Source organism: Rattus norvegicus, chromosome 7 (genome assembly GCF_036323735.1).
Source record: "Rattus norvegicus strain BN/NHsdMcwi chromosome 7, GRCr8, whole genome shotgun sequence".
Classification (NCBI taxonomy): domain Eukaryota; kingdom Metazoa; phylum Chordata; class Mammalia; order Rodentia; family Muridae; genus Rattus; species Rattus norvegicus.
Window position 1 is genome coordinate 96,508,555 of NC_086025.1, and position 26,131 is coordinate 96,534,685.

Below are 26,131 nucleotides of genomic sequence, written 5' to 3' on the forward strand. Positions count from 1 at the left end.
TTTGGAAATCAAACCTGGATCCTTGAGTTTTTGCCAGAGCCCTATCTCCAACCCCCACAGGGAAGTTTTGTACTTTTCTGCTCCTTGGCTGCATCTTATGAGTAAATCAAGAACAATAATCTGAATTATCTTACAGAAAGCCGTCTGTTGTAAAGTCATGAAGCAACTGAGGCCCTTGGGACTTGGTCACCTTTCACTTTGTATCAGTGACCCGCACAAACCTACTGGACTAAATGACTAACATGTCTTTTATAACTGCGGAGAATCCCATAAGTTATGTGCTTACCCAGTTCACCTTTATATGGATCCACTACATTTAAATAGTCCAGTCGAAACAAATGAAAGAGTAAGGTTTTTCAGAGTTGTGAAAAATTAAACGTGGTACATGGAATGATAGCAGAGACTGGAGAAAATAGGATAGTTAATTATCTGTCACTATGACAACATTCCCAAGTGAATCAACTTAAAGGACTTATTTTGCTTAATGCTTTCTGTCCATATTTGCTTGGCACAATAACTTTTGTATTTTTACTGAAGTATTCAATTATGGCAGTAGTACATTGTAGAAGAAAGCTGCACATCTTACAATGGCCAAGAAAAAAGGAGTGAGGAAGATGACCTGGGGAGAATAGATAGGGTCTCAAAAGCTCCAACCTACAAGTGACTCTTCTTTACTGAGGCCCTGTCTCTTAAAGTTGCTACTCCACAACATTAATACTAAGAGGTGGAGCCACAGCCTTGTACGCATGAGCAGTCATGGGTGGGGCATTATAGATGAAACAACAGGTTTCTGTGACTAACACAGGGGCAGCATAAACACTTTCAGCCATTGCAAAGTAGGGAATGGGTAAGGAAGATGCAGATGAGTTCAGATCCTCCCTCTGGAGCTATAATAACTGAATCTACTGAACTACAAGGACAAGAGACGGCTTAATAGGAGAAAAAATATATGCTTTAGTTAACTAGTACATATTCATGGGAGCCTTGTAACAGTAGAAATTCAACAATAGGCAGATGGTTAAGGCTTAAATAAACCGTGTAAAGGTGGAGAGAGAACCTGGGGATAGTAAGCAGGCACTTTACAGTGATTAGAATTAATTTGTTAGGAGAAATGAGCAGCTTGAAATGTAGGCCTGTGACAAAGTGCCTGAGAACTAGAGGTGTTCTATTTTCAATTGTTGTGTTCTATTTTCAGTTTCTTCCTCTGTGATGGGAGTTGAGTCTATTTTGAATCTACCGTGAGTCAGAGGATGGAGAGAATCATGTTCCTGTCTGACAGGTACAGACTTAATGGAAACAAGGAACTCGGAGATGTTTGCTATGTTTGCTACTCCCAGGTGCTCAGTGTGAGGTCTAGAAAGTGCCATCTTTTTGTTGTTGTTGTTGTTGTTTGTTTTTTTGTTTTTGTTTTGAGCCTCAACACTAAGTATGAAAGAGGCTAGTGTATTTCTGTCAAGAAGCAGACAGTATGTACTTTCAAGGGTTCAGGCCTTAGGGCATCGGTTACCTCTGTAGTTCTGCTGCTGAAGCTGTTAAGGCACAGACATGCAATCTGCAAGCAGAGTATGTGAACTCTGCAATCTGCACGAATGAGTGCGGCTGTGCTCCAATGATACTCAATCTGTGAACACTGAAAGGTGAGTTCCACATCACTCTTACATGGTGTTGAACATCATTCTTCTTTCCCCAATTACTTGAAATTAAAAAGACCATTCTTCGTACAGGTTACACATGAACAGGCAATGGGTAGGATCCAACTCAGACTAGAGTTTGTCTGCCTTCTGGGAGGGATCCATAGACTAACAGAGAAAGGTTAGGCCCAGGTGTGGTAAAAATGGTAATTCTGCCCACCCAACTAGTTTATCATTTGTGTTTAAGAAAGGCAGACAGATCTCTAAATTCTTTTGCAATGTCAAGACAAAAAAAAATGTATGCTTGCTGTCTCTTAAGAATTGGAATAAATGACTGGATTGATATGTAAAATAAGACTAGACTTGTGTTCTCCAGGAGTTGAGCTATCCAGAGAATTTTTTAGGATAAAAAGAGAGAACTGCTTGGAGAACATAGACAGACAGACAGACAGACAGACACACACACACACACACACACACACACACACACACACACACACACAAGCAGGACATGTACAGAGAGATCTCTTAGAATAGCAAGCAAGCAGAATATAGACAGAGAAATCTCCAGACAGAAAGCAGAACATAGAGAGAAACTGACTGGAAAAACTGTATCAAGCAGAACATAGGTTGTCAACTGAGATCCATGACTTGACTTCAAGTCATTCTTTTTGTTGCTCCCAGACACCCCTTCTTTCAGAACCCCTCTCTGTGCTGAAGCTGCTCCCTGGCACATCAGCAGGACCCACTGCTTATGCAAGGGCGAGAGGGCCACTACCATTCCTTGCCCACTATAATTGCCATGGCTGACACTTCTGTAACACAAACCAGGCAAGTCAGAGAAAAGCATAGCTAATGTATTTAATCAAAATGTTATGGGACACAGAAGCCTCCAGAAATGAATCACAAATAAACCAGGGGGAAATGTGTGTTATTATGCTTAAATTTGATGAAGAATAGACAGCTGTGCAGAAGAGTAACTGGACTAAAGGTTCTGACTGAAAGTAACAGACTGGTGGAGGTGAGAGACAAAGCTGTTCAGATTCCTTTTGCTATTCATTGCATCCCTTTATCCAGGTAAACTGCAAAGCCAGGTAGGTGAAGGTCTTATAACCTATTGTTGCATAAGATCCCTGGGGGTCTTTCTTGACAGCAAGCTCCTACAAAAAACATCAAGAGAAGATGAAGGTGATATTCTAGATTTTATGGCCCACTTTAGAGAAGAGGAATCTTAGCTTTTCTAATTCACTTTAGGAGAGGAGGAGAAGCAAGAGAGACAGGAGAGGGAGGGTCTGAGCCTCCACCCAACATCCTCCAATTTGATATCCTCAGCAAACCAAAGTGCCACACTTTGGGGTACTGCTTTCTGAGCCCCAAACATACCAACATGTAGATAATAGCCCATGACCCTGCGCAGGCCAACTGCAAATCTCTGCTCATAGCAATACCTTTTCCAGTGTGCTCAAAACTCAAGCCAGGCAGGTCTGATTGAATATTGAATAGTTAATTTTGAAGCTAAAGAAATGACATTGGTGGATCTCATACATCCATTTCTATTAGGTAGTGGGTATCAGTTTTATTGGATTAAGGAAGGAATAGGCCATAAGTTAGTCATTCTTTGAGCTCATTTGTAAGGGTGTTTCAAACTAGATTAACTGATAGAAGACTCATCGTAAATATCGGTGGTCCCACCCAAGGATGTAGAATTTCAGACTGAAAAGGTAGCGAGGAAAATAAGAATGAGACAGGACCTGTCCTTGCTTTCTAAGGTATACCATGACCAACCAAATTATACTTCTGCCATCTCATGTTTCCATCTTGCCATCCCCACCACAATGGACTGTGCCCCTTAAACCATGAACCCACAAAAATCCTTTCTCCCTTCACCTGCCTCTTGTCAGATGTTTTGTTGCAGCAAAGAGTAACATAACCAATATACCTAACGCAATCTGCATACATTTTTCTGGTGATGGGGAAGGATTACAAAGTGTTGTTCTCACTGTAGTAAATTTCCACCAAAGGGAGAAACAAAAGAGAAGATTCATTGGTAGCCACAGAAAGAATCCGAACCTTTTTAGCATGATCTATCTTTCATTTACCAAATTGAAATATGCTTTGACAACCTACCAAAATCTATCTTCTAGGCATCTCTGACTATTTAAGATTTATGGAAAAGAGCCTCCATGCTATCTCCTCACCTATATATTCTCTGTGTGTCTGTCAGCACTTTTTAAACCTATTCTTAGCTCTCAAAGTTCTCCTCACTGCCTTTGATCTAGCGCAAGCTTTGCCTTCCACTCAAGCCATCAGATGGCTCTCTGGTCCCCACTGTGCTCTCTATGCACTAACAGGCCCGTAAATCAAGTCTAAACTTTTGTGTTACTGAGATGCTTCTCCTCTATAAGATCTCTGAGTACCAATCCTTTTGTATGTGACAACCTGCTATTCTCCAAAGTGTCTTTGACCATGTCTGTAATGCCCCATAAGAGAAGCTGAGAATAGATTGACTAGTCACCCTTTGATTGAGATAGTAAAACAAAGGTCAGGGAAGACAATAAACTGAGTCAAGAAAAATGAAGACATCATATATACATCTCCAGAAACTTGTCTTTGAACCAATGCTTAAGCTGCCATTGATAAAGTATCTTTTTTTCCTTTTCTTTTCTTTCTTTTTTTTTTCTTCAGAGCTGGGGACCGAACCCAGGGCCTTGCGATTGCTAGGCAAGCGCTCTACCACTGAGTTAAATCCCCAACCCCCTGATAAAGTATCTTAATAAATTTTTCTCACCTGATAGCCAGAAGATAGAATCAAGCCCATCATGTAAATGTAACCTCTAGCTATGTCATTCTTTCTACCTGGTATAATCGGTACTTCATGGAGAGTCTTTGAGAGAGAAAAAAAAGAGTCCTGTCCAGTCGCCAGGAAATAAACAGAATTCTTCCTTCTCTATCTACAAAAAAGTCAGAAAAGCAAAGAAAACACTGAAGTAGTTGACTTTGTTTTATATATATATATATATATATATATGTGTGTATTATATAAAATATTTGTTTATATATTTATTGTATATATGTAATATATATTTGTTTCCATATATGTGTCTTTGTATGTGTGCATGCATTTATGCATTTCTACACAAGGCAAATGTATTTAATAGTAATATATTCATTTCATTCTTTTTTTTTACAAAAGAAAACTATTTTTTTTAAAAATAGGCTTAGATATTTTATTTATATGAGTACACTGGTGTACTTCAGACACACCAGAAGAGGGCATCAGATCCCATTACAGACGGTTGTGAGCAGTCATGTGGTTGCTGGGAATTGGACTCAGGACCTCTGGAAGGGCAGTAAGTGCTCTTAACCGCTGAGCCATCTCTCCAGCCTAGCAATTTATTCTTAAGTAAACAACCTCACTGTACTTGAACCTCAATTGCTTAGACATCAAATGAGGATACATTGCTCATGCTACTGAGAATACATAACATAAATTGTTTTTAAAGCATTAAGTCTGATTGAACCCAAAGGCTTAACAAGTGACGATTCATTTTATTTTGCATGTAAAGTGTTTGCCCTTGGCTGAAGGAGATATATTTAAGTGAGATCAACTGTTAAGTGGATTATTTCCAGTATTTTAAAGCCTCTCCAGTGTGGTCAAAAGTGAGCTGGACACTAAGAATGTTTGCTCATGTTTGCCTTTTGGGACTTCGTAGTCTGGAAGGATATGACCCCAGCTTCACACAGGATATGTTTGAAACAAATGGAAAACTGTATAATACAAAAATGAATTACCTTAGCTTTATGGAACAGTGAAGTCAAATGAAGTAGAGGACAGCTGAGAAATCTTTAGGGAGAGGAAATCCACTGCCTAAAGAGAAGGGCAAGCTGGATGTCCATACATGGGGAGGCATAGAAGAACAATGTGCAATTTTCATCAGACATCAAATGAGAAATTGCTAGCAAAATAGCATTGCCTCACTTCCCAGGTGGCTAAAGTCTTATTCATATTCTTATAAAAGAAAGCTGAAATTTCCTGAGTGCTTCAAAAAGAAAGCCGCATGCTACACCGTTTTTTATGAATCAGCCATTTCCAAACATGACTGCATTACGTGTCTTTTAAAGACTTCTGCTATCACTCTCTGAAACCCCGGGAAAAGATTCTCTGTGGTTTTACATTCCTTTTCATTTACTCTAGAGGGAAACACACCATGAAAATTTCCATATGTTCATCCTCTCCTGTACATATTTATGTGAACAGTTTCCTTTTTAACAACTTTCAAAACATATGCTCTTTCCCAAGTTATTTCCCCTAAAAGTAATTCAGTGATGGCATGATTCATGGATTATGGGGACCAAGCAAAGTTACTGAACCAGGTGTGACATTTGGACTCGTTAAAAGTCACTGTACCAGAACACATCAAATGGCAAGATTTGCCCCCCGCCTTTGGGTGCTCTCATCATTTCACTTTAGTCTGCGATGAAGCAGGCTGCCAGTTTAAACAAGAGGTTGTCACTATACTCATTCATAATACAACATCCCTCTGAATGCAAAAGCTTGGCATCTGAGTGAAGGTTGATGGGAGACAACCAATAAATACAAGTCCTGAGAGCAATAACTCGTAATTTCCTACACTAACCCCTGATTTCTACTGCACTGAAGTAAGCAACATGAGCATATTTTAAGGTGTAAATACACAGCCAAGAAATTTTCTCACGATCCATTATAAACTTCTGTTAATAACACCTCTTGCTCCACAGTCAATTCCAGTTTTGAAATTAATGTACACATTAGTGTTAGTAGTTTGGGTAATTTTGAAGATCCACTTTACATTTATTGCCATGATTTAGATCTGGCCTGAATATTTTCCAGAGATTCGTGTAGTAAAATTGGAAATTATAATCAATAAGGACTCCAGGTAGTGATTAGTTCACTTCTTAAGGGATGCCTGTTAGTCTCAATAGTGACTTCTCATTATTGCCGGTTGGGATAAAATCTCCACTACTACATATGGCCCTTTCTGCACATACTCATGTCCCTTTCAGAGTCTTCATTATGTTGTAAAAAAATCAAGGTGCCCCTCACCAAGGCCCAGACAACTAGGATAGATTGGTTATCTTAAACTTTACCTCTGAAACCCTAAATCAAATAAAATCATTTTGTTCAGATAAAGTATTGAACTTCAGGTATAGTTTGTTATAGCAGCAGATAATTGACTCATATCTGGAACCATTACTACAGTGTGTGGTTGTTGGGATAAAAATATTTAACGATACAGTAAAGGGTTTGGAACTGGATAAGCAGGGTTTGAACAACAAGCTGCAAATAGTTGGTCCCATGAGGAAGCATTCCGGGAGATTCTGGTGAGGGCTCAGAATAAAGGGCATAAGGAAAGATCTAGATATTCTCCAAGAGGATGAGATCTCAGAGAGAAATGAAGACTGTCCTAATGGAAATTGGAGAAAGGGTCATTCTTATTATGAAGTAGCAAACAACTGCTCTGAACTCTGCCCATGCTCTATGGCTTTATGGAGTGCCACACTTGGAAATGACGAGTGATTAACTGATAAATGAAATTTCTAAACAAAATATAGAAGGAGCTACGTGAGTGCTCTTGGCAGCTTGCAACGTGGCTTAAAAGTAGAAAGAAACCAACCAGAATAAGTTGAAAATTCATAGCCCAGAGAAAAGTGTGCTTTAGCAAACAATATATTGATATAGGCAAATAACCATTTGTTAATATGATTATCAGAGATAAAAGGAAGCTAGGTATCAATTTTCCAAAACAGGGAAAAGGCCTTGAGGGCATCTCATAAATTTCTGAGATCAATTCTCTTAGCACAACCCTGAACACCTTCTAGGGAAAAAAAAGTAGTTTTAGAAAATAAACCTAATACTGTCATCACAAGTTTACTTACTTCCCAGTATTGTCTTGGGATTTGGTCTGGGCTCCAAAATGACCAAGTAAAGGTGCTGGCATGGATTATAAAACAGATCAAATGTAACATTTTGACTTGTTATACATCCTTGTCCCCAAATGTCTCGAGTAACAAGATTTAACCACCAAGCTTGAAACATTCACATTGTAGTTTGTGCTAATTCTCCAGGCTTATTGAATATAGAAATTATGGGGTCAGTAGTCACTTCCACTGAGTTTTCAAAGGAACTCTCAGAGATCCATGAAGAGATACTGTGAAGGTTCTTTACTGGAATACCTGTGCAGCCAATGGAGGAGCACTACTATTCTTGACAGCCCAAAGTAAGAACCACTGCCACACTTTCATTTCCAGTCTGGGAGACTCACAGGTTCTACCGCTCAACCCCAGAGAGTAGTCATACAACCTGTAATGAGTAATGTTTTGGAAGCACTTAACTGTGTACAGTATGTTATATTTGGACTGTTAGAATTCGATGTCTGCACTGGTTTCTTTCATACTTATTGGGAGCCACAAACCCTTTTTTGTTTTGAGCATTGTCTTTTGGAAAAAGAATTACCCTGTGTCTGTTGTACCCTTGTATATTTGAAGCACATAACTTGTTTTTAATTTTACAGGGTCACAACTGAAAGAGTTTGCCTTGAGCCTCAGATGAGACTTTGGATTTAGGCATTTGAGTGAAGTCGAAATGAGTTCAGATGTTGGGCACATCGATGAGGAATGTATATAAAATGTGTTTGGAGAAGAACATGAACACTGGTAGTCAAGATGGAACAATGAAGTTTATACTCAGCAGTGTTTCTCAAGCTTCCAATGCTGGACACATTTAATACAATTTTCATTGTTGGGCTGACCCCTAACCATAATTGCTACTTCATAACTGTAAATTTGCCACTGTTATGAATCATAATATAAATCTCTGATATGTAGGATATCAGATATGGGATGCCCCACCAAGGAGCTACAACCCACAGGTTGAGAACCACTATTACTCAGTAACATAAATCCTTGCAAAAGATTCATCTACCGGAAGTGTGGGTCTCAGTCTAAGGATGAAAGGTGGAAGAACCATTAAGAGGTCTGACCTAATAAAAGGGAGATACCACCTCAGAAGTAACGGATTCATCCGGTAAGTTGTCATCAACAGAGACGGGTCTACATGCTTGGCCTCTTCTACAGAAGGCCTTTAATCATTTTAATTCATTACTATGTTATAACAGAGTAATTGCCCTTAACAGATTTACACTTTTCTTTATAAAGTACCCAGCCTTAATGGTTTTGAAACAGAAAACAACTAATTAAAATGTATATTTGTAGTAAATGTGAAAAGAACATGATAATTCATAGCAGAAAAAACTGGATTCCCCATAGACATTATTTCAGAAGGCCATTATTGATTTTATTATTATCGTTCCTCTCATTTAGCAGGAGAGTGAACCAAGGTTGTGCAGAGGGAATATGGTCCGCTACAAGACACTCATAGATCTGCTATGACTGAACCCCATGCCCTTCCTACCCCTATCTCAACTCTGATGGGCTTCTGTCAATCTGAATAGGAAATGCTCCATGCTCCATTGCTGGGTCAGAGTGTTCCAGTCTCCCTCATCCCTGACTGGTCAATTCTATTCAAAGTTTGTTTTCCATTTTGCCTCCTTTACTTTCCCAATAAGAAATATATAAAACAAAAGCTTGGGACGGAAATACTGACAGTCTTATCAAAAGTTCTATTAAATTGTTTTATCACAATTACATATTGCCAAGTTTTTGCTTTCTCACCATTAATCTTTTTCACCATTCATTTTGTTCATTTGTGGAGGAGCACAGCAGCCAGGCAACGCTCTACAGAGATTCCAAAGGCAGGAGGATGGTCTCCATGGGAACCAAGGGGGACTTTTCAGAAGAAATGAGGGTTGACTGTTATGTTACTTAAGGAAAAGGGGGTTAAGTCTTGGCATCCCAGCCACAAAATTCATATACATATAAGGTAAGATGAAATACTATGTTTCCGTGGTGGTAAAGAACTCAGGGTGTTCTAGAGAACTGGGGCAGTAAGAATGGATTATTGTTTAGGAGTGACACTCGAACTGCTAGGGGATAAGAAAAGGTTATTTAATTTTTTAATTTAAATTTTTCCTGTAACATATTTTGGCCATATTCTTTTTCCACCATTAACTTCTTCCAGATTCTCTTTTCCTCCATACCTATGCCCTGCCTCAAAGAAAGGAAGAAAGGAAAAAGAAAGAAAGAAAGAAAGAAAGAAAGAAAGGAAGAAAGGAAGGAAGGAAGAAAGAAAGAAGGAAGACAAAGAAAGAAAGGAAATAAACCTGAAAATTACATCAAGGTAAAACAAAAGTAGAAAACTAGACAAAAACTACAAAAAAGACATACCATAAAAGTAATGTGTGTGTGTATGTGTGTGAATCCATTTTGCATTTATGAACAACTACTGTTCCATTGGGACCACATGAGAGGGTGGTTGATATACCTATTGACCTTATTGAGGGAAACTGATTTTCCCTTTACCAGAAGATATCAATCGCAAATCACTTCTTGGTTGAGGGTGGGACAGTGGTTAAGCAATGACGAGATCTGCACCTGGATAATGTGCAGAGTGTGAGAGACTTAGGAGCACTCAGAAAAAGAAATTTTGAGTTGCCAGTGAGAAGGTTTGAATATAATGGAGTTACAAGGTAAAGAGAAAAGGGTTTCCAAATACAGGGCTCAGCCTCTACTCTGGGTGCAAACAAGACATTCAAACTGGTTCCTGCCCCAAAGAAAAGGGAAACTGTTCAAATGATAAACTCTCACTTGTATCATTTATCTCCTTACGAATTAAAATCACTTCGCCAACGTCTCTATTTTGCAATTCAGGAGTGAAGACACATGTAGGTTATCCTCTGTGAAGCTTTCCTACAGTGTCATCTTGAACATCTTGCGGGTCACACTGGCTGTGTGTGGCCATAGGAGCTATTACAATTCCTGTGCTGCACCAGGTCTGTTTCTCTCTGTACAATAATACAGCCAGGTGATCTCTATTTTTTGTCTTTCTGAAATACTGGCTTTCCTTGTCCATTACACTGGGTTCGTCTTCTTTCTTTCTTCTTCCCTTCCTCCCCTCTTTCCATTCTCCCTTCCTCCATCCCTATCTTCCTTTATTCCTTCTTGCCTCCCTTCTTCACTTTTTTCTTCCCTCTATCGCTATTTTCCTCTGTTCTTTTTTCTTTCCACCCACCTATCCATCCCCCCTTCCCTCCTTCCCTCCCTCCCTCCTTCTTTCTTTCCTTCCTTTCTCTTCTTAACAGAATTTTGGTGAAGATTATATTTCACCGTGTAGATTAAGTAATATATAAAAATCTAGTCATATCTTTAAAGTATTATGAAAAAAACCAAGTTTACAATTTTTAGTAAAAATATAATTAAAAACATGCCCATATAACTGTAGTCTTCCCAATTCTTTCCTTACTATCTAATCTGCAAGGAGCCAGAGGTGCTGCTGGGAAACCGCTTCACACTGAACCAAGCAAACATCTAACTTATTGTGTCAACCCTAGAATCTCGGTGACCAGTGTGTACAGCTCTTCTACTTCTAGTCAGTGGGACAGAATGTTGTCACTGATGACAGTCTCTTACCGAGTACCTACATTGCTGGTGTCAGTATCCCAGCTACTTTAGAATATTAACCTGCATTTGGATAAGTGGGTACTAAACAAAATTCATGTTCAAAGTCAAGTGTACAGAATCAAACCCATTTTTAACATGGAAAACGGAGAGATAGAGTGGTTCGTTCACAGTTTCTGATTGCTGTTTTATCTGTACCCTATAATTCCTCCTGAATTATCTCCAGCTATATTTGAGAAAGGAAATATAAAGAGACCATTTATAAAACTTGTCATCATAAATTCCCCAGTGACATTTTTTTGCAGATATGGCAGAACTATAGGCAAACCCAAAATATAAAGAGTCATATATAATAACAGTTCTGTGTATTCCTATAAAATTATCAACTGCCTGAAGTGCTAAGTTCACTACCTTTTTGCAAAAGGAAGTCCACTTCCAATATCATCACCTGAAAGATAATGCTAATTAAAAAGCTTAAACTGCCTCTGCATGACAGTCAGTGATTTTCATCTCTGTATCAATTTGATACAGAAAGTTGTTGGAAGTGGTGGCACACTTTAATCTTAATACTGGGGAAGTAGAAGCAGGTGGATCTCTGTTAGATTGAAGCCAACCTGGTCAAAACAGTGATTTTGAGGCAAGCTAGTATGATCCTATCTCAATAAAAAGTAAGGAAAAATAAGTAATTTTAATATCATTAATGAATCATTATGATTTCTATATTGTACAGAGTCCAAAATGGTCGTGTTTTTACTTTGTATACTACTCTCCACTATCTTGATAGATTATTTGGCCTCTTGTTGCTGCCTATTTGGTAAATATGGTATTTTCATTGTTTGTAGGAATAGCATGAAAATCCCACAAAAGCAACTTACTCTGATTTTCTGCTGAACTAAGCGCATCACCTCCTGAGTCTGTAAACACCTCTGAGTCATTTCTGATTAATCTTTGAGGGTCATTTGCTCAGCACAGGTACATAATTAGCATTCTTAAAAAAATAAATAGTCCAAGTAGTGGCTTTTTAGTTCTTCATATCCATCACCTTGCTGTCTTCTGGTATACTCATAATGTACAGATTTCATCAGAGTAAGACAGGTCTGCCTGTGACAAATGGACTGATTTCATTGCTTTCAGTAAAAGATGTTACTATAGTAATCTCTGATTTCTAATAAGCTTTGCTTTGAGTCTTAGAAAATTTTGTTAATTTCTCTTAAAAAATAACTTGCATTTTTAGCAAGGATTCATTTGAGGTGTTTTCTGTCAGCAAACATTTTGATCTGTGAAGAAGAAAAAGAAAGAATCAGAAGGGGAAGAATAAGAACCCCTATCTCCTCTTTTCTACTCCAGGGAGATTTTAAATATGTTCCATGCGGGGTCAGCATCTTAACTGCACCCAACGGCATGCAATTTAAGAGCATATCAAGTTCACCTTTTCAAAGGAGACACTGCTAAATGAGGTTAAGGTATTCATGTAAATGCAGAACTTTTAAACTTTGCTCCCAGCATCAAATGCTGAAATAGTACAGAGCACACAAACATCTTTGTTCCATTGAAAATGATATTGCATGGGTCAAGAAGTCTCTACGACATATTTCTCACTCAGGAAACTGTTGGAGGTATTAATGCAGACTATGCTTCCAGACTTAAGGGGCTTCCAGAACCAAGGGCATGGTTTTCCAAGATCCAGCTCTTCCCAACATCACATCTTTTATTAGCTTCTTATAAGAGACGTTAAGAGGCATCTGAAAACAAAGCTCTTAAATGGATCCCACATTTGCTATATATAACAGTGATACCTGCCTGAGAAGAAGAGAGCCTGTGCTCAGACTGTCCTTAGCCTGAGTCACAGGTTCCTTCTGTTATTTAGCATATAGTGCATTTGAGGTAGCTACTGCTGTCAATTTCAGATATGAAATGAATAGCCCAAGGTGACACACTCATGATGTGTAAAGATGAGAATTGCATACAATTTTTTTTTGCTTGCTTTTTTTTTTTTTTTCGGAGCTGGGGACTGAACCCAGGGCCTTGCGCTCCCTAGGCAAGCGCTCTACCGCTGAGCTAAATCCCCAACCCCCTGCATACAATTCTTATGGACACTAAAAGCTTTCACATTTCCAGGGGCTGACATGTTGAACAATTCTCAGTTTATGAGGGAAAATAATCTAACAATTCGCTGATAAATCTGATTAGAAACAGTGAGATAGGCAAGTTAATGGGGCATATTATGTCATTTTTCTCTGACCAGGGTATGTAACTACAAACTGCAAAAACATCTCATTTGTTTTCACCCTCAAAATACATGTCTTTGGCTTCTTGGTCTGTGCCAGATTATTGTTATTACTATTACTATTATTATTTTAACCTCTGTATACTATCATTATTTAAACTCATCATAGGATGTTTGGTTTATTTTTCCTTTGGAGAAGATTTTGTGGACTATCCTATTCCCATCCTTTTCAGACTATTATATTTTATATCCTGCAAAATGATGGTTTCCAAATTTGATCATTGTCTTCCCATTCCCATAATTAAGTTGAGAAAGCATGAGGTCAGTAGAAATCATTTATTTGTGTGATAGTCTTGAACCACAGAAAGGAAGTTCAGAACTATTTTTATCATGTGTGAGTTAATAGTAAGGAAGTGTCTATTTTCTTCAATTGCTTTTTTTTTTTTTGTAATTCAGATTGAGAGGTTGCATACTGTTTCTCCTACTGCAAACAGGCTTTTAAAAGACTAGGCATGTTCAGTAAATTCCCTCTGATGGTTTGAATATAAGGTGTCAGTTTATTGGGGAATTGGTTGTGAGCTGGCAGGCACTGATTGGCTCATCAGAGTTCTGCTTTTGGAATGAATGAATTGTGCACTCATGTAGTAATCGCCAGCATTGCTGGAAGATAATGGGAAAATTACAAAGTGAAGAAAGAAAGAAGGAAGTAGCCCACTGATGACCTGCCTTTAAAGAATTTGTCTCTCCCTCGCTCCATCTCTCCCTCTCTCTTTCTTGCCTGCCATGATCTGAGAAGCCACTGCCACAAACTCCCACCACCACAGTGTTCTGCTTAACCCTGAGACCAGGATTAGCAGACCTAAGGACAGACTGACAGAATGAACCCACTTAAGCCCTTAAGTTGTTCTTATGTTTGTCACAGCAACAGAAAGTCTAGCAGTTATACCAATTAAACAGAAATGTGCCTTTTGTATCCTAACTGTTCTTAGTTATAAGAGACTAGGCAAAGGGTCTTCAGTTCATCATTGCTGTGGATATAAAGGGATTTCCAGTGGGACTTGTGGAAGACAAGTTTTCCACAGCTAGAACAGACTAGAACTCGGTGGCAATGGAGCTGGGCATATCTAATAAGACTATAATCTGCACACTTATTCTTCACACTGATTCTGTTTTCCCCGATTTTCATTGCCGGACTCAGATATGTATTGGTGTAAATTGCTTCAAGTCACCATGTATAAACTTTAATCCCTAAGATTATTTTATTATTTCTATGTTTCCTCTTTCTCTTGTTTTAGTTCAATATTTTTAAATCTATGTATTAATTTTCATGTTTTAAAGATTGTTTTAATTTTAACCTAGTAATGATTTTTGAAACAGGATATTGCTATGTATATAGTCTTGGCTGGCCTCCCTGGGTAAGATCTCCATGCTTAGGATCTCTAGGGCAGTGATTGAAGGGCCCTATAATGTGTATATAAATATATATATAATGTATACATAATGTATATATGATGTATATATAATGTGTATATAATGTGTATATAATGTGTATATAATGTGTATATAATGTGTATATAATGTATATAATGTCTAGTTCCACTGCAGACATTTTTAACGTTAATTCGCATACCTCTTGAAAAAGGTTAAAACTTAAATAAAATAATAGTCATAGACAAGGAAGGCTTAAGAATAAATTTATATCATGCTTAAACTATATAATGTCTTTAAAATAATGAAAAAAATTAAAAGTCACAATAGAACACTGATTTTTCCTTCTCCTTCAAAGATACAAAATACTGAATGAACGGTCTCCGTGCATTGGTTGATTCCTAACGTGCTCTCTGGAGTATGAGATCGTTGCCTTTTCCTAAGAAAGAATAATCTTACTAACAATGGCAGCTGCCAGTGCTTAGAGATCACTTTAGGGAGTTTGCTCTTGAAGCCAAAGTTCCATGTAGTATTTTGAAGTAAGAAGGCTGGTCTTTCTACTGATTCAGAAACTGAATCTGGTTTCTGGATGTGCTTCCAGGTTCTTTACCTGATGAGGCACTGTGTGGGTGGTGAGGAGAAATAACTTTGGGCAGGTAGATTGTCTCACACAAAGGTCTCAGGACCTGATAGAACTTCTCTAATTGTTGAAGCCAGGATGAGGAGACAGCAAAGGGGAAACTTTATGAATGCTTTTTTCCAGACTGCCAATTCAACTTTAAAGAAGTTATGATGCCAGCAATTATTTGTGTGGTGGGAGAGATAGCTCAGATCTTAAAAGCAGAGCAGAATACCTGTTGCTTATCCAATACCAAGTGGCCAAAAGCATACATACAAGTAACATTGGTTTTTGTTTTGTATGTGTGTATTTGTGAATGTGGGTTTCTATAACAACAATTAATTTTTAAAGAGGTTATGAATTTGAAAGAGAAGTGATACATGGGAGAGTTTGAGGAAAGAAAAAGATTGAGGAAATGATATAATTATATTCTAACCCCAAAACATAATTTATAGATTATTAAAAAAAATCCCTTCCTAACCTTCTTCAAACACAGCCTTTCCATCTTGGTTCTTATATTTTCAACAACAATAGGAATAAACTGTTTTAAGAAACCAATTATACAATGTATAGTTTACTAAGGCAAATGTAGAAAGATATATTATTTCTTGAATATTAATGATAACACTTTTATCCAAAGTATTTTAACAGCTGATATGGGGTGAGCACCATCTGTACTATAGAGCTAAGAATCTTTTTTTTCAGTCTTTTTAAAAATTGGATATAATTATATATTTACATTTCAAATGTCATTCCCTTTCCCACTTTCCTGTCCATAAGTCCCCTCCCCTCCCCCAAAGGGTGTTACCCCCACTCCCCTTACTGCCCCCCCCCAGACATTCCCCTGCATGGGGCGTCCAACCTTGGCAGGATCAAGGGCTTCCCCTTCCACTGATAATCTTACTAGGATATTCATTGCTACCTATGAGGTCAGAGTCCAGGGTCAGTCCATGTATAGTCTTCGGGTGGTGGCTTAGTCCCTGGAAGCTCTGGTTGCTTGACATTGTTGTACATATGGGGTCTTGAGCCCCTTCAAGCTCTTTCAATCCTTTCTCTGATTCCTTCAACGGGGGACCTATTCTCAGTTCAGTGACATCCAGTCTCTTAATGAGAGAGCTAAAATGTCGTCTTTGAGGTCTGTGAGCAGGTAACATAATGATTACCACTTTATAAAGATTTAAATTCTATAAAAGATTATTGTTGTAGACGTGATAGGTGAGTTAAGAGATTATTATACACAGGTCTCACATGAGAATAACTTCTGGATCTTTAGAGACAACATCCAGGTATCCTGATAGAATGGAGAGTGATTAAGGGTACAGATGTGGTCCAGGGTTTGGCCTCTGCTAATTAATTCACACATTTTAAGGTGTCACCTTTAAAAACTAGAAGCACATTGAGTTAGCAAACTTTGCTATAATTTAATATTTTATTCATTGCTCAGTAATAACACATTTTCCTTAAACAATGAACCCACTGGAATCTAGTGCCCAGAAGACGACGTCTATACCTGTGAGGTAGGGCTATCAGCTGTCTTTTGCCCCTATCTTAGCAAGTCAAAACAATACCTATTCAGAATCTCATTAGACTCATAAGAAAACCTAGGTAACATAACTGGGTTTCTCCACAGTGTCTGAGAAGGCAGAGAGAAGGTGGCATCTAACCACGTGGACCTCAGGTTCTCCTTCCAACCTCATTCCTGGAAGAACTGAAAACTTTGTAGCTGTCAAATTGAGGTCTCTTTTTCTTTACTCTCAATAAAAGATTTCTCCCAGCTTATGGAAGCCTTTTCAACTCTTTAAACACATTCCTTCCATGTTTAACATCCAGAGTTCTGGGTAGACTGCTCACGGTTAGTTAGTTATCTTGTGCTCTCTCTGTTGCCAGTTATTAAGATCTTGTAATAGGACCTGAACTGTGATGAATATATTCAAAAAAGAGAGAAGGAAAGGGCCCACCCTTAAAGCAGGGAATAGTTGCAACAGGACCTGAGAGGGAGATCACATCTTTTATTTAGATCAGTCTGTTTCTCATATAAGCAAAGCTAACAGATTAAGAACTTATCATTATTAAATTAGATTTTTCATTTTGGTTATCATTTTACAGTACTGGGGAATTACACTCAGGGTCTTGTGCATGTAAGGCAAGTGCTACACTACAGGGTTGTGTAGACTCAGCCCATGCATAGCCCAAGATATGAAGAATCTAAGACTTGAACACAAAGACTTAACTATGTAGTGTTGTCATCTAGAGTTCTGTTCAATTGGATTCTCTTAACTTCTAATATCATTTTTAAATGATAAATAAACTCAAGAACTTCTTACATCAATATGATGTGCTTCTACTATATCTACCCTCTACTCTCTCCCTCCAAGTCCTTCTGGGTACAACACACATACCATATCCCTCTCTGAACTTCATGCACTGATTTTTCTTTTAAGAGTCGCTGTTTCCAGTGGGTACTGCACATTCGTGTGTGTGCCCGCATGTGTGTGTGTGTGTGTGTGTGTGTGTGTGTGTGTGTGTGTGTCCATACATTGAAGCATGGTTAAACGGATTCCTTCTAATCAAGCATGTGAAAATGAAGAGCATGTGGACCTCATAAATAACATGATCATCATAAACAGGACAGCCATGATGTCCTGGCTCAGTCTGGAAGAGGCAGTGGACAGCTCTCATTTTTTTCTCTGGTCTTCTTTTCTCTGGCTAATACCTCAGGCATCTTTTCTACAGACCAAACAACAGCTATGAGCTATTAGTTTTTAAACATTCTGTGGGACCGTAACCATGTGAACAAATTAAATTCATATATTCTTTATCCAAAACACACTTAATAAACTACTAAGTTTCTTTTCACAGAGATTTTATTTAAACTAATAACTTTTAGAGACTATGCATATAGCTTAACAGAATACAGTGAGACCTCAATATACTTACATATTTCCACCATGTCAAGTCTCCCATTTCTCATCTTTTCTCCTGACTTTTTGCAGTTATTGTGTTTTTTAACTTCTCCTTTCCAAAAAACATCTTAGATCTTAGACTAAACTGTAACAGAAAAATCTGGTAGATGTAAAAAAAATAAGAGAAACCATCTCAAATAAAGCAATTTCTCCTTCCATGATGCTCAAATCCATACAGGCCCTTTGGGTACTCATTTCTTCCTTGGTGCCCAATAGGCATAGAGAGACAGATACAAAAGCTAAAGAGGGGAGGAATCCATGTACTCACAAACACCCTTTGAGTGCAATTTGATTAGGGTTCGGAGATAGGAATGTTCATTGCTAAAAGGGAATGCATCAGGAAGCAATTTATTCAGGCAGAAGGCATCCAGCAAAACTCTTGGGACTAAGTTTAGACTGATTCTGGCTGCAGAATACGGGGTAGCAGTTTTCAAATGTCCTGACTAAGAGCTACAGTACAAAATCTATTTTTGGTTGATATTCTGGATATAGGAACAAATGTATATTTAAATGTTTTACAAAACCATATTTAGTGTGGGTGCTATGCTCTAGGGTTTTTTTTTTTTTTCTTTTCTGTTTCATTTATTTTACATGTCAGGTAAAGTCCTTTTACAATTGAGACTGCCAAAGACAATTTCTTGTGTACCTTAGCTTAAGGAACATAAGACTACAGGGTGTGTTCTAGAAAGCCTGTGAATTGGTTTTGAATTAGAAAGCAGTTTGCATAACTTTTATGGGTGTGAACCTGTCTAAAGAAATACTGGACTGACCCTGGATTCCAACTGCATACTTAGCAATGAATAGCCTAGTAAGAGCACCAGTGGAAGGGGGAGCCCTTGATCCTGCCAAGACTGAACCCCCAGTGAACATGATTGTTGCGGGGAGGGCGGTAATGGGGGGAGGATGGGGAGGCGAACACCCATAGAGAAGGGGAGGGGGAGGGGTTGGGGGATGTTGGCCCGGAAACCAGGAAGGGGAAAAACAATTGAAATGTAAATAAGAAATACTCAAGTTAATAAAGATAAAAAAAAAGAAATGGTTAATGGCTATTATCTATTTGATCAGGTGATTGTGTTAATGGAACTAGTTCTAGGTGCAATTTAATGTCTAAAAGCTCAGTGGCTGGGTTAAAAGGAACTCATGGCACACTGACTCTTCTAGTGAGATTGACTACCAAGGTCATCCTTGACAATCTTCAAACTGCAGAATGTATTGTAGAAGTGAACATTAAATTGTTATTGTAGTTTTTATGATTGTGCACCTAGGAAACTGTGTGAGCATATATGTCTGTATGTATATGTAAAATAGTCACTAAATAGCTACATGCCTATGTGTGCATTGCTTTCAAGTATGTATGTGTATGTATGTATGTATATATGTATGTATGTATGTATGTATATGTGTATGTATGTTCAATATGTTACTTGGAAAGAGAAATAGAGCAAATATTAGTTTTCTCATTGCCTGCTGAAAAGTATCTTAAGGAGGAAAGTTTATTTGACTCAGTTTAAAGAAAAAAATCTATTCTAGTTAAGAATGCCCAGCAGGAAGAAGGACTCTACAGTGCAAAAGCATAGACAGCTAGTCCTGTTGTGTCTGCAGCTGAGAAAAGAAAGGTGAATGCTGGGCCTCGGCAGGGTTACTATTCCCTTTGTAGTCATTCTAGACTCCCTGCCCATTAGATAGTACTTACATTAAGGATAGATGTATCTTATGGGTGACTTCAAATCCAGTCTCATTGTCAATGAAGTTAAACCACCAAAGGGCAACACATAAAATTAATTGAATCTTCTTTTATTTAATAACCTCTAAAACAATTCTGCTGAATTTCTCATGAAATGATTCTCTCAAATCTTTCCTGAGACTTTTCTTTCCTTGTAAACCATAGGACCTTGCAGTCTCTCTGTATCTTTGTTACAGTCAGATTTGTTTCCATATTTGACTGTATTTACATATGTATGGTGCCTATAAAACATCATGAATAAACTTACTGCGCCCTTTAAAAATAGTAAATACCTTTTCTAAAATAAGCTTCAGAAGATCCTGATGTTTAACTATAGTTATATATAGATGGAAATAGTGATACCTTGCTTAGCATGGTTTTCTTTCACTGTATCCTTAGTTCTGTGTAAAATGCTTTGAGTACATTCACAAACTTAAGACTTCTGACAGCCTAGACAGGTGTCATAGTGATGTCTTTAATCCCAGCTCTTGGGAGACAGAGGCAGATAGATCTCTGTGAGTTCAGGCTAGGATGATATACATGGACTTCCAGGATAGCCAGAGCTCTATGTAGAGATTCCATCTCATAGCAAACAAACAAATAAACAAATATGACTCTGTCATCCCTAGTAATTACTGTTAGCAACCCCATTACACAGATCCCTTGCTAAAAGTCATGAAGCCAATGAGTAACACAGTGTGGCCTCTAATTGGACTTGTGTATATCTGGATATATGTCTCACTGCAAACCCTCTTCAGAAATCAAGGCCTATGAGAGTCACATTTGACAACCGCTTAGACTTAGATGATTTATCTTCAAGTCTACCTTAAGTGATCAAGAAAACAGTGCTTTTCGGGAGCTTATAAATAAGCCAATAATTTATCAATGGAAATAAATATAATCTTCATACAAAGGTTCACTCATATACATTTATGTATATGCATACACTCATGTGTTTATTTTATAGTTTTTTATACTTCTGAATGTTATATTTGTAACATGCATATATTCATGAAGAAGTTTACATTGCCTATATTCCTATAGAGTTCTACATTTATATATGAATAAACTATATGATAAATGTACATGAATGTAGTACATGCATGACCAAATATGTCATGAACCAAAAGCATGTGCTATGTTACAATAATCAAGTGTGTAGTAGGCAAGTGATTCAACCAGTGACCTCATCAGTGTCACTCCTGTGCCTTGAGAACACCATACAAATTCTGTCCACAGCTAGCATGGTGGCTGGAAACAACAAGGTCTGCACACAAGTTTTCCCACCAAAACTTGAGTATCAATTAAATAGCATTGAATGAAAAATCTGAGAAAACACATTGACCTGGGAGCCTTATTCACTTCTTTCTGACCCTGCCATTAGGCGGTGCATTCTGCTGGGGCCAGGAATCCAAGACATTTTCCTTGCAACTCCCCAGTAGCATCCTGAAACACATTAAAGAATATTTATTTTTTCACTAAAACCCATGCTTAGCTTCAGGGTAAAAGGATTGTTAAATACAATGCATATTTACTGTGGTGTCTTAAAAGAGGGTTAGTGGAGGAGGGCATTAATTCCTTCCATGTGGCTCTAAGAGCTGGTGGGTAATTTCTCTGTGTTTTAAGATGGTGTTGCGGTTAAAGAGTTAAAGGCTAATTAGGCTCTCTGTCAAAAACAAGGAAATGCTAGCCCCATAGACTCCCTGTGACAAAAACACCTTCAACTCTGAGTAAGCCTTTCCATCTCAGTTTCCAGTCCCTAAATGAAGTTTAAGGTGAAAGAGGGCTCCTTGAAGAGGGCAGGAAGTTTGTCCAGGGTGTAACTGGAGCTACTGATTTTCTGTTGGGGCTGCCAGCAGCAGGGAGAAGGCTGCAGCTTCTAGAGGCAATCTGGTAGCTGTTAGAAGCTTCAACAAGAAGGCAGGTGGAGCACCAATTCATTAGCTCCCCTTGTTCATCTTTATTACAGAAAGTTAATTAGAAAACCTGTTCTTTCTTCCCTCCAAGGATTACAACTTCAGAGGGTGGGGATCTGAACGTGCAAACTCCCTGTTGCTAGCTGTGTTTCTTTTCCTGGGCTTGGGATGAGAGTGATATAAGCAAGCCCACAAGAACTTTAGCCCGGTGCTTAGCACATAATAAGGAGTTTAATTATTAGTTTCCTAGATCGCCTCCCTCCCACACACAGGACTCCTTCAAAGTCTAGTTCCCTACTTCCCATCTGAGTGAATATGGTCAGCTGATAATAGAGTTAACATTTGCTGAAACCTTGTTGTCTGAAAGGTCAAGGTTAAATAATTTTCTCGTATTAACTTGGTTATTGCCTTAGTTTCTCTTCTTAAGTACCTATAACGTTCCTTACATTTCTTTGTAGGGAAAATGATGCATGAAGTTATTGAATGCTTAGTGTTACAGGTACGTAACTGTTAGCCTGCTTTCTCTTTGCATAGTTGCAACAGAGAACTCATCCCTCCTATATCTGAGTAAACAGAGTCGAGACTGCGTGATTCACTTAAAATCAGGTTATCTTCAATCCTTAATTTCTTCCTGCATAAAACCTTACTAATGCAAAGGTGCCCATGTCAAAGGATTACTATAGGGACTATGATAATAAACTCAAAAAAGTGCTAGATAATGTAATGGAGGAAATAAGGTCAGGAATAACAAAGGCTAGGACAGTCTCTTAAATTGCATAATGAGTTTGACAGGAATGAAACACAAGGCTATTATTTGCTGAATGCCTGTTAATCTTGCTGTGTGCCAATTGCCTTAAAACTTATGTTGCTTCATTTTGATATTTTATCAATAAGCGAACAAGCCTGTAAGGGATCAGTAACATATCCAGGTGACTCAATAGGGAGAAGGAGAAGATATGGGCTGGATGTGGTAATGTCATATCCTTTAATCTTTGCAGTCCAGGTGTGGAGTTAAGAGGATTTTAAGTTGGAAGCCATCTTTGGTCTCACAGTCAGCTCAAGGTCGACCTGGGACACATAAGACCCTGGTCTAAAAAAAATAAAAACAAAAAAAGAATCAGGGTCTGGGTAGTTCTTACCTAGCTTGTCATATGGGTACTGCACTACAAACAGAAAACAAAATAACAAAAATAGAATTGAAGGTCGATTTACCCAAGCCTGAGATCCACTATTCTATTTCATACAACAGTTTATAAAGACAGGAGAAATAAATCTCCTGCTATAGTTTGGTCCTTTGATTTCAATTGTTTTTCTTCTTCAAAACAAACAATAAAAGAATGTATCCTATGATGAACCATATTCTAGAAAGTGAGGTATCTTACTGCCTCAAAAACATGGATTTCTGAATAGGAAGTTACCAGATACATCTCTCTTCTTTAGAGACCTTGAAGGAAACTTATTTGGGCCATTTCTTAACTCACTGCCTAGCAACTTTACAAGCTTGGGTTTCTCACTTGTTGGAAACTCAGCTGAGGGCAAATCCTCAGGGGAAAGGTAATGAATCTCTTACATCCAAGTGGGAGGTGAGGCAACTCACACACAGGACAATGTTCTTTATACTAAAGTCAAACATGGAGTTTTCAGCAAAACTCCTTCTCAGATACGGATTGCTGCTCCTGCTCTGTGTGGCTTAAAGCACACAATGCAGTTTTGAGACCCTTGGTTTCCTTATCTGCAAATGCAGTTGCAATTATCTGCCGACTAACATGAGGAAGATGCGGCTACCACAAACTAGATGCTCAATACATTTCCCTCCTGACTTCTTTTTTGAATAGAGTTGTATGTGAAATCTGAGGGATTTCAGTGGAACCTAGGAGTGATAGGTTGGGGACTCCTCCACAGTAGAGCAGAATCTTATGGGGCTACAGAGAAAGTTTCATAGACACAGGCTTTTTTAGAGCATAACATAATTTACAACTTGGAATCTCTAGCTCACATTATATTAAAGAGTGATTTCAAGGGCATTAGTATGAGGATGGGCGTCAATGTGGCTGCAATATGATGACAAATGATAGTGAGGTTGGGAGACTGAGGCAGAGGTCCCTTCTCTCCATGTTTGTAGATGCTGTTCCCATGGAGATCATTCCCAGCAACGGCACAGTCTCACCCAAGAAACGGACTCTGACTTGAGTCCTTATCTTACTTTTGTTCATGAGAAGAATTTGAATGGCATGTGCCAACAGATGTGGTTTGAAGCAGCCAGAAGACACACCAAACAAATTCAACTTCTTCCAGGTCTACGACGAGCACTGGCCTTTTGCCTCAGGACTCTTGTGCTTTCCCCTCTGCCTGTGAGTGCCTCCTTTCCCTCAGACTGTCCATCTTGACCTTGTTCATTTACACTCATTCTCCAGGCTTCAGAGAGTCACTCTACCCATCTCCTAAAAACGACTTTGTGCCCTTTCTGTGGTATTTAGGAGATTTAAATACTGTACAAACTCATCACTCTCCCCAATTCTTTGTTCATGCTATCCCTCCCCCTAGTATCATGTAGACTCAGAGGGAAGTTGGCCTGCCTTGCACACTCTGTAGTTCAGCACCCAGCACCATATGTACCACGTAACAGGCACTCAAAACATGTTTATTAAATGAGTTCATAAAGAGGACGATGGAGTGTGTGCTCTGAGGGACTCAAGTCCATGAGACTTCACAGGAAGAATATCAGACTGTGTCAGAATGCTTTGCAAACATGCCTCGCTTCCCTTTCAACTTGTAGAGCGAGCTCTGGGAAACTTTTTTTATGCTAGCTTAAAAGTCTTAAAGTCTATTTTCTCAAAGGCTTGCGGGATTAAAATCAAGCATCTAGTGTCCTGAGAGATCTCAGTATTAAGTGACTTATTTCTCCCTGTAGGAGAAATTGCTGATGGGGCTGTGAGATAACCAGAACTTCAAGACTCAGCTAGGATTTTGCACATCCTTTGTTGGGGCATTCTTCCAATCTGCTTGCCACAATGGATACTGTTTAAGAGGAACTTATCCTAGAGAAACTGATATAGAAGACTATCAAGTCTAAGCAGAGACCCCCATGCTTGCTTTTCCCTCTGCAAGGGGTTTGTGGTTCTGCATAGATGTACAAACTCCTATGCAAAAAAAGACCTCTTTCAAGAAGGCTCCACCTATGGTGATCAAAGAAATAAAGGCAATTTATGTTTCCATTTTCAAGTCTTCTAAGTAACACATATGAAGTGTCGCAGGCTGGAAGGAAGCCATGACCTCTCTCACCTCTTAAGTGTCTTCGGTGCCTCAAGAAACTCTTAGGGTTACTACATTACTCCTAGAATTTCTTCAGAAAGTGAATGTTATGTACACACAGATGTTCTCACTTCTAGTACAAGCCTGGGTCTCTTTTCACACAGCTTGCCAATATGCTGGATCTTTTCCACCAAAATAACCCACACTGAATAAAGCAAAATTGTAGATCCAGAGGCAGGACACTTCTGTCAGCACCCTGCACAGAAAAGTGTCCTTACCTAGTTCTGGAGTTGCGCTGTAATACACAAAGGAACTGGATATTGGGTCTTCAGCAACCCACTCATGTGTTGCGGATGGATGGAACCTGGGGCTCCATACCACTAAAATGAACTCTTGCAAGTAGGTCCATGTAAGTGCTCTTTGGCAGTGGTGGTAGGGGGAGAGGGGAGTGGCGTGGGACCCATTTGAAACTGATTTTCTCTGTTATGGATACTTGGCATTCTGTTCATTTCTCAATTTCCTGTTCTGTTAAAAAAGACTTGGTCAAATCTAGAACTCTGTTTCAAGGCACACTGATTAATGCTTACAAACTTGCCATATGAGTAGCAAGAAAGCTTGGGTTTTGGGTTAAAGGTGAGACTGAATGTTAATCCCAACTTTTTATCTTCAAGGGTTCTTCAGACATGAGAGGACATGTCTGAAGTACATAGTACCAGGGACCAGTAAACACCATATTATTCTCTTAGCCCAGGCTTGCCAGTTGGTGATGCTGTTTCAGGCAGTTGAAGATGATCTGGAAGGTGGAGCTTAATTGGGTCAG

The 26,131-nt window shown here is 38.6% G+C and overlaps 1 protein-coding gene across 15 annotated transcripts in view; it reads left to right on the forward strand.

Moving 5' to 3' along the window:
- Positions 1-1,159: 1,159 nt before the first annotated feature.
- Rgs22l (regulator of G-protein signalling 22 like) overlaps positions 1,160-26,131 on the forward strand; it is a 90,859-nt gene continuing 65,887 nt past the window's right edge. For 3 of the 15 annotated variants that reach the window (XR_010053412.1, XR_001838952.3, XR_010053418.1), the window contains exons 1-6: positions 1,160-1,279; positions 8,183-8,694; positions 9,382-9,549; positions 9,748-9,906; positions 22,518-22,558; positions 24,182-25,720. Coding sequence is in view for 2 of the 15 variants with exons in the window: in XM_039080210.2 (XP_038936138.1) it covers positions 9,485-9,549; positions 9,748-9,906; positions 24,182-24,410 (453 nt within the window). In the remaining 13 variants the exon portion in view is untranslated. Of the gene's footprint in view, positions 1,280-8,182; positions 8,695-9,381; positions 9,550-9,747; positions 10,559-12,025; positions 12,156-22,517; positions 22,559-24,181; positions 25,721-26,131 lie in introns of all 15 variants that reach the window. The other 12 variants (XR_010053414.1, XR_010053416.1, XR_010053411.1 and 9 more) reach the window with 9 other exon arrangements.